We start from the raw sequence: 12,866 nt of genomic DNA on the forward strand, positions 1-12,866 counted from the left end.
AGGTGATAATCAAAGTACCCTTCTTACAACAAGGAAGGGGGTAGTATTCCACACTATATTGTGGTACTGAAGCCAACCGGCTCGGTGAGATCTGAAATATTTGAACACTTACATACAAGCGTTCAAATCAAGATGGAGTCACTCGGAGCAGTGATAGCGAACCAGGAAGAAGGGGACGATATGATGTCACTGGATATCAGGGACGTTTACCTACAGGTCCAGGTTTGCCCTTCTCACCAAGGGTACTTCAGGTTCCTGGTACAGAACTGTCACTATCAGTTCAGACGCTGCCGTTTGGATTGTCCACGGCGCCCCGGGTCTTTACCAAGGTAATGGCCGGAATGATGATTTTTCTTAAAAGAAACATGGACGCTTTCCTGATAAGGGCAAGGTCCAGAGAACAGTTGGAGGTCGGAGTAGCACTATCTTAAGTAGTTCTACGACAGCACGAGTGGATTCTAAATATTCCAAAATCGCAGCTTTTTCCGACGACACGTCTACTGTTCCTAGGGAAGATTCTGGACACAGTCCAGAAAAACGTGTTTCTCCCAGTGGAGAAAACCAGGGAGTTATCCGAGCTAATCGGGATCCTCCTAAAACCAGGAAAAGTGTCAGTGCATCATTGCACAAGAGTCCTGGTAAAAATGGTGGCTTATTACGAAGCAATTCCATTCGGCAGATTTCCCGCAAGAACTCTTCAGTGGGATCTGCTGGACAAATGGTCCGGATCGCATCCTCAGATGCATCAGCGGATAACCCTATATCCAAGGAAAAGGGTGTCTCTCCTGTGGTGATTACAGAGTGCTCATCTTCTAGAGGGCCGCAGATTCGGCATTCAGGATTGGATGCCGGTGACCACGGAGGCCAGCCTGAGAGGCTGGGGAACAGTCACACAGGGAAAAAATTTCCAGGGAAGTGTGATTAAGTCTGGAGAATTCTCTCCGCATAAATAAGCTTAGAGCAAATTTATAATGCTCTAAACTTAGCTAGACCTCTGCTTCAAGGTCAGCCGGTATTGATCCAGTGGGATAACATCACGGCAGTCGCCCACGTAAACAGAAGGGCGGCACAAGAAGCAGGAGGGCAGTGAAAACTGCAAGGATTTTTCGCTAGGCGGAAAATCATGTGATAGCACTGTCAGCAGTGTTCTTTCCGGGAGTGGACGACTGGGAAGCAGACTTCCTCAGCAGGCATGACCTCCACCCGGGAGAGTGGAAACTTCATAGGGAAGTTTTTCAACATGATTGTGGACCGTTGGCAAAGACCAAAGGTGGACATGATGGCGTCCCGCCCGAACAAAAAACGGGACAGGTATTCCGCCAGGTCATGAGACCTTCAGGCGATAGCTGTGGATGTTCTGGTAACACCGTGGGTGTACCAGTCTGTGTATGTGTTCCCTCCTCTGTTTCTCATAACCAGGGTATTGAGAATTATAAGACATAGAGGAGTATGAACTATACTAGTGGCTCCGGATTGGCCAAGAGGGACTTGGTACCCGGAACTTCAAGAAATGCTCACAGAGGACTAAGGGCCTGGGGAGCTAAGAAGGGACTTGATTCAGCAAGTACCATGTCTATTCCAAGACTTACCGCGGCTGCGTTTGACGGCATGGCGGTTGAATGCCGGATCCTGAGGGGAAAAGGCATTCCATAAGAGGTCATACCTACCCTGGTCAAAGCCAGGATGGAGGTGACCGCACAACGTCATCACCACATGTGGTGAAAATATGTTGCGTGGGTGAGGCCAGGAAGGCTCCACGACGGAAATTCAACTAGGTCGATTTCTACACTTCCTGAAAACAGGAGTGTTTTGGACCTCAAATTGGGGTTCATTAACATTTAAATTTCGGCCCTGTAGATTTTCTTCCAGAAAGAATTGACTTCAGTTCCTGAAGTCCAGATTGTAAAGGATGTATTGCATATACAGCTTTTTTGTGCCCCTAGGGGCACCGTGAGATCTCAACATAGTGTTGGGATTTCTTAAAATCATATTGGTTTGAACCGCTCAAATCTGTGGATTTGAAATATCTCACATGGAAAGTGACCATGCTGTTGACAAATATCTCACATGGGAAGTGACCATGTTGTTAGCCCTGGCCTCGGCCAGGCGATTGTCAGAATGGGCGGCTTTGTCTTACAAAAGCCCATATTAAAATTTTCCATTTGAACAGGACAGAACTGGGACTCGTCTCCAGTTTCTTCATAAAGGGGTGTCAGCGTTTTCACCTGAAACAACCTCTTGTGGTGCCTGCGGCTACTAGGGACTTGGAGGACTCCAAGTTACTAGACGTGGTCAGGGCCCTAAAAATATATATATATATATATATATATAGTTAGGACGGCTGGAGTCAGAAAGTCTGACTTGCTGTTTATACTGTATACACCCAACAAGCTGGGTGCTCATGCTTCTAAGCAGTCTATTGCACGCTGGATTTGTAGTACAATTCAGCTTGCACATTCTGTGGCAGGCCTGCCACAGACAAAATATGTAGATGCCCATTCCACAAGGAAGGTGGGCTCATCCTGGGCGGCTGCCCGAGGAGTCTCGGCATTACAACTTTGCCGAGCAGCTACGTGGTCAGGGGAGAACACGTTTGTAAAATTTTACAAATTTTGATACTCTGGCTAAGGAGGACCTGGAGTTCTCTCATTCGGTGCTGCAGAGTCATCCGCACTCTCCCGCCCGTTTGGGAGCTTTGGTATAATCCCCATGGTCCTGACGGAGTCCCCAGCATCCACTAGGACGTTAGAGAAAATAAGAATTTACTTACCGATAATTCTATTTCTCGTAGTCCGTAGTGGATGCTGGGCGCCCATCCCAAGTGCGGATTGTCTGCAATGCTTGTACATAGTTATTGTTACAAAAATCGGGTTATTACTATTGTTGTGAGCCATCTTTTCGGAGGCTACTTCGTTTTGTTATCATACTGTTAACTGGGTTCAGATCACAAGTTGTACGGTGTGATTGGTGTGGCTGGTATGAGTCTTACCCGGGATTCAAGATCCTTCCTTATTGTGTACGCTCGTCCGGGCACAGTACCTAACTGAGGCTTGGAGGAGGGTCATGGGGGGAGGAGCCAGTACACACCATGTGACCTAAAAAGCTTTTTAGATGTGCCCTGTCTCCTGCGGAGCCCGCTATTCCCCATGGTCCTGACGGAGTCCCCAGCATCCACTACGGACTACGAGAAATAGAATTATCGGTAAGTAAATTCTTATTATATATATATACTTATACTTATTAGTTCAGCCAGATTACAATTATAATAAGGGGATGCGTTTGGCATCCCATCAGTCGGGATGCTGGTGGTCGTGTGACTGACGCCGGAATCCCGACACCCCTTAGGATACCAGTGCCGGAACACCGACATCCAACAACCCGAAGGTGAGTATCAGGGTGGGGGTTAAGACCCAGGGAAGAGAGGGTTTTAGTTATGCACTGGGGGTGTTAGGGTTAGGCACTGGGGGAGTTAGCTGTAGCCGACAGCCCCGGAAGGATAGCCGTAGCCGACTGCCCCAGGAGGGTTAGTCCTAGCCGACCCTTCCCCCCCAGAGGGTTAGGTTAAGAAAGGGGTGATGAGTAGAATTCTTACCCCAGTCCAATGTCAAGATTCTCACTGTCGGGATGCCGCCATCACTCATGTGACAGTTGGCATCTCGAACGTCGGCATTTCATACCCAACCCGTAATAAGTGCTTTGTGGGCTATATGATGCAGTCATACACCAATGTTGGTAGTAATGTTGGCCTGGGGTCATGTGTTTGTTTGAGTATGGCAAGAGAACACATGTAAATTTTGTTTAAATCGTGTAGAGGTCAGTTAATTGGGTAGAATAGTTTAGGGATGTTATGTGGGTGGTTCTGGAATTGGAACAGCTTGTCTGAGGAGCTGAGTTTCAAGGGGACGCTTTAGGGTTTGGTGACTAGAACCTAGTCTGAGTGACCAAATAACACGGGAGCCTGTTAGTCCAAATGGTAGGACTCCAAACACAAGCCAAAGGCTGATTTTATGTTATGTCTGACACTTACGTAATTGATTTTGCTTAATACAGTCTCAGGCATTGCACTCATTTTGAAACTAAATGCAACAAATTCAGTGGTGTTTGGTGATTGGCAGCAATATAGCTCTGTGCGGTCAGCCTTAGAGAAGCCTCTAATCCATAAAATGTTTACATGTTATTTACTATAATGATATTCCACAGAGAACGCAATCAGAGAGCATAACTCAGGCACATCAGTTGCTGCCTCGATGAAGCTTACAATGTAAATTCTCTGCCACAGTCACACAAATGTGTAAACACCGTGACCAATGTAGTCCAACGCCAATTATCCTTCCATGCCTGATCCTGTGTTTTTTAACCGGGGCAAGTCAGCTGACTCTACGTGGAAAGAACAAACTAAGGGCCTTATTCAGACCTGGTCGCTGCAGCGTACGCAGGCTGAAGCCCTGTGCTGTGTGTGCACACGCAGCAGCCGCACTACGCGTGTGCACACAGTGACAAAACGACTCCCACAAAATAAAAAAAATGTCATGTCAACCTTTTTTCGTATGTCGACCTGTCCCGTGTCAACCTTTTCAGGTGCCGCCCTTTTCCCATGTCGACCAATAGTGGTCTACCTATTGACTGTTGACCATATCCAGGTTGACCTATTGATCCATAACCAGCTTAGGGATGAACTAAAAAAAAACTCTCCTTTCAGTAGTTTGAAGCAGCACGACTTACGTTTGGTCAGTGTATGGAATCTTTTACATATGTATTTAAAATCTTGTTTGATGCAGGTGCTGAATGTACCTTAGTTTCGGCTTTGCACCTAGGGCCTGATTCAGATCTGATCGCTGCTGTGCGTTTTCGCACAGCGGGCGGTCAGGTCATAACTGCGCATGCGTATGCACCGCAATGCGCACGTGCGTCGGCCATCAACAACGGGCATCGCCGCTCAGCGACAGAATGGTGCGAAAATCCCATTCGCACGTGCATTAGCAAGGTGATTGACAGGATGAGGCCGTTTGTGGGTGGTAACTGACCGTTTACTGGGAGTGTCCATAAAAACGCAGGCGTATCCAAGCAGCTCCGGCCCCGATCAGCCTCTTCTGATCGCACTATGGAGGTCATTCCGAGTTGATCGCTCGCTGGCGATTTTCACAGCGCAGCGATCAGGTGAAAAAAATTGCATTTCTGCGTATGCATATGCCCCGCAATGCGCACGCGCGACGTACGGGTACAAAGCCCTACAAAGCTCAGGTTCTAGCGAAGTTTTTCTTTGCAATGGCGGCCGCTAGAAGATTGACAGGAAGGGGGCGTTACTGGGTGTCAACTGACCGTTTTCAGGGAGTGTGTGCAAAAACGCAGGCGTGTCTGAAAAAAACGCAGGCGTGGCTGGGCGTTCGCTGGGCGGGTGTATGACGTCAAATCCGGACATGAATAGGCTGAAGTGATCGCAAGCGCTGAGTAGGTTCAGAGCTACTCTGAAACTGCACAAACTGTTTTTGCAGAGCTCGGCTGCACATGCGTTCGCACTTCTGCTAAGCTAAAATACACTCCCCAGTGGGCGGCAGCATAGCGTTTGCACGGCTGCTAAAAACTGCTAGCGAGCGATCAACTCGGAATGACCCCCTATAGGAGTAAGTCCTGCAGGGGCAAACGCAGGATTTGTTAGGGGGGGGGAGGGGGGTTCCATATATACATGTGTGTCACGTCGGCGGTGCAGAGGAGGCTGTGCGTGACACGGTGGTGCAGAAGAGGAGGCTGGGGAGGTGGCTGCGGCGCTGCGGAAGGCTGGGGTCATTGGCTCCTTTGACCACCACTATTTCAACTCTGCTGTTGTCCGGTGGCCAATCAGGGGCGGCCACGCTGCTGCAACTGATTTGCAGCTAGTTAAAATGCTCCAATTGGCGTGTGAATAGAGCCGCATTTGAAAAGAGGCGGCGGCAGGGGTCTTCAGTAGTGCTCGAAGTGCCAATATGCCATACGCCCACTTCGCTGGGCGAACTGTAACAGTGGGGTGTATCCTAGATGTCTTATCAGGAATAAAAAACCCTTTTTTTCATCAACTAAAAACGTGAGTGCTGGTCTAATTCTTTTTTCAGCCATGGAAAAAGTGAGTGTGTGTATATATATATATATGAATATGTATATAGATACATGTGTGTGTGTGTATGTATATATATATATATATATATATGTATGTGTGTGTGTGTGTGTGTGTGTATATGTATATATATATATATATATATATATATATATATATATATATATAAAACTATATATCCTGGAACTCCATACAGCAATATGTTGGTGCCCTCAGGTGCCCACCAGCCTGTAGGTGTAAATTATATAAACTGACTGTGGCTTTAATGCATGCAGCACATGAGGTGTGTGAACGGCGACCCAGCACACTGCAGTAGTAGGCTCCGCCCACTCGTGATCCCGTGATTCGCGGGTGAGTGAGGGGGCGGGGCCAAAAATGACGCGATCCAGATAGATTTGTGTTGTATTAGCCGGCATATCGTAGTGAACCCCTCCTAATCACCATACACCCACTACTCGTGGCATTTTGCCGCGAGAGGCGGAGCTTAGATCGGGGCCTGCAGGCAGCTATTTAAAAGAAAATCGGCCTGTCAGGGGGGGTTTCTGGGTACTCAGAAACCCACCCTGCGTGCGCTAGTGTCCTGGGCTGCGCACAGACTGCACACAGTGGTTTTTTGCAGCTCGGTATACACATGGGATTGCACGCTTGCACGGCGAATTTACACTCCCCCTGGGGTGGCGACTATTTGAATGCAGGACAGCAAAGTTAGCAGCCCAGCGATCAGGTCTGAATCACCCCCTTAATCTATTACTTTACAATAATTTGCCTTCCATCTGTTTCCCTAACAGTACTTAGAGTTGCTGTTTGCATAGGCCATTTGAGATCCTTAAGGAATATTTCTCGGATGGCAAGTACGCTCTTCCTCTTCCCCGGTGATTCATTAGCACTTCTATAGCGTTGTTGACCCTTCCCAGATGCTTGCGGTTCTCAAGCCTTTCTAGTAGATAATCCAGCACATGTAACTCCCACTTTGGGCCTGCAGATGGCAGTAAACAATAAACAAACAATTTACTCTCCTGCTATACCATGATCTAATTGTTTCAGCAAGACTCAGGATTATTACCTAACTTCCTCCACAGTATGTCTTAAACTAGCAATGATCAGGCTACCATTTATCTCTGGCAAAGGCATATATATATTTTGTGCTAAATGTAATAGCCTACGAGCTGCGGGATTTTGTGCAAGTCTGACCGTATTTTTAAAGCGGCAATCGTTTACACACCAAAACCAGGTTAGTCTTGCCTCGTAAATGATTGCCGCTTTAAAAATACGGCCTGGCTCGCACAATATTCCACACCTCTGGCAGCTCATAGGCTATTACATGTAGCCCCTGGTTGGTGAAAAGTGTATATCTGACATATAGTCTTTTGCGAATTTGATTGTAGTAACTTCAGGCATAGCCTGGTAAGGTATAATGGACAATAACACATGGGAACAGTTGTTGCGCCAGAATAAACCTGGTTATTGGGACTTGCAATCAGTTTCACAAGACTAAGGGTATCAGTTTCACAAGACTATTCAATTCTTTTTACCCACCTCCACACCCGTTCTGTTTCTGCTGACGGGCGTGGTATAATATTTTCAGCTAGCTACCCCCGGATTAGCTAGGGCACCCGACCCTTTATGCAGCTAAACCTGATTACTATGGGTGCAATATGCACGATAACGGGGATCACTTTAGAAAGGAGATTGGGCGTCATATATCATTTGAATACCGCCCTAAGTGTTAAAATCCTGGGCCTTTTATTAGAAAATCAGTTAAATGTGGGACCAGTAAAATGTCATAGAGGCCTATTTATTATTTATCAGGATTTTCCCCAGGTAAATAACGTTTCATTTTGCATTGTGTAGCTCCGAACTATTGGAGATATTTACCAATATTTGCTTGCCAGGATTGCACTCTCCAAATGTATTGATGAAGCATTTTGAGTGACTTCACTTGTTGATTGCGCATTTGCAATTGGTAAATCACAATGTCGGCGGAGCTTTATCAGTAGTAGCTAATGCCACCTGGAGATGATGGGGAAGATTTATCAAAGCTTGGCGAGAGATAAATTGAAGAGATATATAGTACCAACCAATCAGCTCCTAATTGTCATTTTTCAAACACAGCTTTATCTCTCTCCACTTTATCGTTCTCCAAGCTTTAATAAATCTTCCCCAATGTTCGCTACCAGGGGCAAGCTATGAAAAGCTTAAGAGCCCCATACACTAGAATTATAATGCCTGATTTCATCCGATTTCGACCTTTCGGGCCGATAAATCGGATGAAAAGTGGCAAATCAGATGTGTTTTACGTCCGATCCGATGCGCGTTCCCGTGAGCGTCGGATCGGAGCCCCTAGGTTGTTAGTGCTGCACTCGTGATATGTCGGATCCCGCAGGCATGGCTGGAATCGCATACGATACATCGTATGCAAAAGGACCGCATACGATGTATCGTATGCGATCCTACCGCCCAGGAAGCTGCCGGGCGGTTCAAGGGAAATCACCTCCGACATTAGCCTCTGACATTAGCCTCCGACATGTCGCTGTAGTGTATGGGGCCCTTTAGCTTTAACAGGTTTATTAATTGTGTAAGTTCTGTTAGAAGTATATGAGGATGGCGGTATCTGATGTTTACTGTATAAACATCTGAGAAATCAGTGATTTTTTTCAGGAATTAGGGGATTTATAAATAGCATAGATATTCAAATGATTCTTTCTCCATTGAAAACTGTGTTATTTGACAAAGGTAGGTGAATTGCAGCACGCTATTTTAAGGAGTGCATCGGCTGCTGGTTTCCTGACGGCAGTCGGCCGGATCTGCAGCACACTGAAATAAATCTAGTGCGGCTCTTTGACAGTGCCGAGTCCTTAAAATGTGTGTACAGAAGCTGAGCTGTAGCAGTAACTTGGTGCATAATTCTAGAATTGCTTATATTCTCTTTGTTCTCAGTGCCAGATAACCTTGTGCTGAGGATCCTGGCTGACCGCCTTAGCAGATTGGAGTGCGCTACACGTGGCTGGGTACTGCACGGATTCCCGAGAGACGTGGAGCAAGCTGGTATGCTGAATGATGCAGGATTTGTCCCTAACAGGTAAAACTTTGTCTTGCTGACTTTCACTTATTACTTATTTATTTACTATTACAGTGGGCAGACATGTTTAAAAACTGTCCAGCAAGCAAGAAAAGAGTTAATAGCCCATGTTAACCAATCAGATGTTGGCTTTCATTTTGTAACCTGTACTAGAAAATTGAGAATTTGTAATCTGGTTGCTATCAGCTACAGAACATGTTTTCAGACATTTCTCACTTTCATGTTTAGTTTCCGATATTGATGTAGTGGCTTTTTTCAACTACTATTAATCATACCTCCCAACCATCGTAATTATGGCTGGACAGTCCCGCTTTTCAGATACTGTCCCACTGGCCCACCCATGCTCGCAACATATTTAGAAAGAAGTTGGGGGACAGCCCATCAGTTCAGGAAGTGCTGACCACGCCCCCAGCATGATGACCAGCGGGGCGTGACACACAATCATACCCCAAAGTGACACGTAGTTGAGGTTTGATGTGCCGCCACACCCACTTTTCAAGCACGCACCAAAGATTCCCTCCTCCCAAATGTTTTAGTGATTTATAATATATTATGAACTACCATGGCAACCACAGTCACATGACAGATGATGTAGGGAGACTTGGATCACCTGAGATCAATTTGTTCGGTGTAATGTAAAACTATCCTCATATATTTCCCCCTCTGCCATCACATGCTGGCAATCTGAGAGTCTGTATCTGTGTGACTGACATTTTTAACCTCCGGAGAAATTTGAAAAGGAGATAATAATTTGTTGGACAGCTAATAAAGTTACACATGCTTTAAAGATACTTTATGATATAGTCAAATTCAAAACCAAATATTGGATTCAGTACATGCCTGCATTATGGTTCTGTAAGTGTTATGTAAAAGGCAAGGATATAAGTCATTGTTCTCAGACAAACTTATTTCTCTGTATATTTGCATATATATTTGATATTTGCCGGAGCTGCCATAAAGGCACACGCTAACCCCATATCATTTTCTAATGGAGTTATAAAGAATTCTATTCTGTAAAAAATTTATAGAAAGGTTCTGTACATTCTGTCACTGTATCTACAAACATAAATTAACCCCTTCACTGCTGAGGGTTTTCTCACTTCTGTGTTGAGTCCACTGTTCAACGTCTGCGCTCCCCACACTTCAGTATCAACATTGCAATTTTTTTATGCAGTACCCAAATTATGTTTTTTGGGTTGTTTTCAGAAAACATTGCATTTTAAAGAAAATACCATTACTCTTTTTGCTTCGTATACACGAGAAATAAAATTTCCCCAAGCAAAACGTTAACCAAACACTATAAAGTACTTGTTATTTATTGTGGAGGCGTGGCATGACCCCTACGAATTTTTAAAAAAAAAAATACTATATGCAGCGCTTCATGCTGCACTAGGGGGCGCCAGTGCCTGCTCAGCCAGGGGCAGAACCAGGCAGAGAAGACTGCTGCTACCTGGGTAATTAGCACCCCCCAACCTCCAGCCCCTTTCCCCAGCTTGTTTGTGCCTCTGAATTCAGCCACAGAGATATAAGTGTGTGGATGCATGTGCTCAAAAGTCTTAATTTCACATTTAATTGGGCCCTTGACGTACTTTTTGCTGACATTCATCATTCATGGTCGTAATGCTGACATTATTGACATGATGACATAATCCATGTGGTCTAGTAGTGATTTACCTGGTTCAGCGGGTCTGGATGCTTTCACAAGCTATGTTTTATTGTTTTTTAATGAGCTTATTTTCATTATCTATTTATTTAACTAAATTGTTGCTATGGGATCAGTATGGGATCCCGGCAGTCAGGAGACCAACGCCGGGATCCCGGAGGCGAGCGCAGCGTGTCCCCTCGCGGGCTCGCTGCGCTTGCCATGCTTCGGTCACAGGGTTCTATTCCCCCTCGGGTGGTTGCGTGGACCACCACCCAAGTTGGTGTCGGGATTCCGTGGTCGGTATATTGCCTGCCTCCCATTGCCATATATGTTTTCACTGTTACAATACACATTACCGTTATCAAGTTTAATACTACTGACAGAGCAGTGATAAGTATGTGGTTGTTGTAGGTTTCCATCTATTATTATATTGTTCCTATTGTGATTATTTATTTTTGTACTCTAGCATTTTATATTATCGTTTTTATTGCTGCATTAATAAATATACATATATGCTAAATCTGCAGACAAACAGTGGCAGTTGCTCTATCATTCCTGGAGATAAATATATATCAGGTGCTAGAAAGGGGGAGGGGTCACAGACAAACAGCAGACAGAGAGCAGTACCCACATAGGGCTATGAGATTTGTCTACAGTAAGGCCTCATGATAAAAGCCTTTATCATGAGGCCTTACTGTAGACAAATCACATGGTCCTATGTGGGCACTGCTACTATGTAGTGTTAGGACTGCTGATATCGGAGAAGCCTTGGCGCGGCTCAGCAGCTAAACATGTCTTTGCAAATGCATGTGACCAATTCTCTAAAATTCTATTACCAGATAGGTTCAGGTATGGTTACAGATAAGTTTTTAGTGTGCTGGGGGAATACCAGGGGGGGGGGGGGGGGGGAATACCAGGGGGGGGGGGGGGGGGGGAATCACCCCCCTACCCCCCTCTGTCTGATATATGCTAAATCTGTCAGCGCTCCCAGTCTTCATTTTCTACTTGTAACCCTAACCCTCTCCTCCTGCTCCTAACCCTGACCCTCTGCTCCCGCAACCTAACCTTCTGCTCCCGCAGCCAAACCATGACCCACTCCTCCTGCAGCCTAACCCTGACCCTCCCCTTCCACAGCCTAACCATCTGCTCCTGCAGCCTAACCCTTACCAACTCCTCCTGCAGCCTAACCCTGGCTCTCCCCTCCCACAGCCTAACCCTCTCCTCCTGCAACCTATCCCTGACCCTCCTCTCCCACAGCCTAACCTTTTGCTCCCACAGCATAACCCTAATCCTCCCCTTCCCCAGCTTAACCACCAGCTCCTGCAGCCTAACCCTGGTCCTCCCCTCCCACAGCCTAACCCTCTTCTCCTGCAACCTATCCCTAACCCTTCGCTCCCACAGCCTAACCCTAACCATCCGCTCCTGAAGTCTAGCCTTAACCCTCCTTCCTGTAGCCTAACCCTTGTCCTCTCCTACTGTAGGCTAACCGCAACCCTCTCCTCCTGCAGCCTAACCCTGACCCTCCTGCAGCCTAATCCTAACCATTCCCTTTTGCAGCCTAACCCTACCCCTCCCCTCTCACAACCTAACCCTAACCTCCCCTCCTGTAGCCTAACCCTCTCCTAGTGCAGCCTAACTCTAACCCTCCCTTCCCATAGCCTAACCCTTCCCTTCCGCAGCCTTACCATCTGCTCCCGCACCCTAACCCTAACCAACTCCTCATGCAGCCTAACCCTGGCCCTCCCCTCCCACAGCCTAACCCTCTCCTCCTGCAACCTATCCCTGACCCTCCCCTCCCGCAGCCTAACCCTTCGCTCCCACAGTCTAACCCTAATAATCTGCTCCTGCAGCCTAACCTTAACCCTCCTTCCTGTAGCCTAACCCTTGTCCTCTCCTCCTGTAGCCTAACCCCAACCCTCTCCTCCTGCAGCCTAACCCTAACCATCCCCTTTTGCAGCCTAACCCTAGCCCTCCCCTCCCACAACCTAACCTCCCCTCCTGTAGCCTAACCCTAACCCTCTCCTAGTGCAGCCTAGCTCTAACCCTCCCTTCCC

General features: G+C 46.7%; 1 protein-coding gene across 4 annotated transcripts in view; it reads left to right on the plus strand.

Moving 5' to 3' along the window:
• Positions 1-12,866, plus strand: part of AK8 (adenylate kinase 8) — a 308,774-nt gene that overhangs the window by 227,677 nt on the left and 68,231 nt on the right. For all 4 annotated transcript variants that reach the window (XM_063936758.1, XM_063936757.1, XM_063936760.1 and 1 more), the window contains one exon: positions 9,026-9,167. In XM_063936758.1, the coding sequence (XP_063792828.1) occupies positions 9,026-9,167 (142 nt within the window). The remainder of the gene's footprint in view (positions 1-9,025; positions 9,168-12,866) is intronic.

The sequence above is a fragment of the Pseudophryne corroboree genome, chromosome 8, assembly GCF_028390025.1.
Source record: "Pseudophryne corroboree isolate aPseCor3 chromosome 8, aPseCor3.hap2, whole genome shotgun sequence".
In the NCBI taxonomy this organism is placed as follows: Eukaryota; Metazoa; Chordata; class Amphibia; order Anura; family Myobatrachidae; genus Pseudophryne; species Pseudophryne corroboree.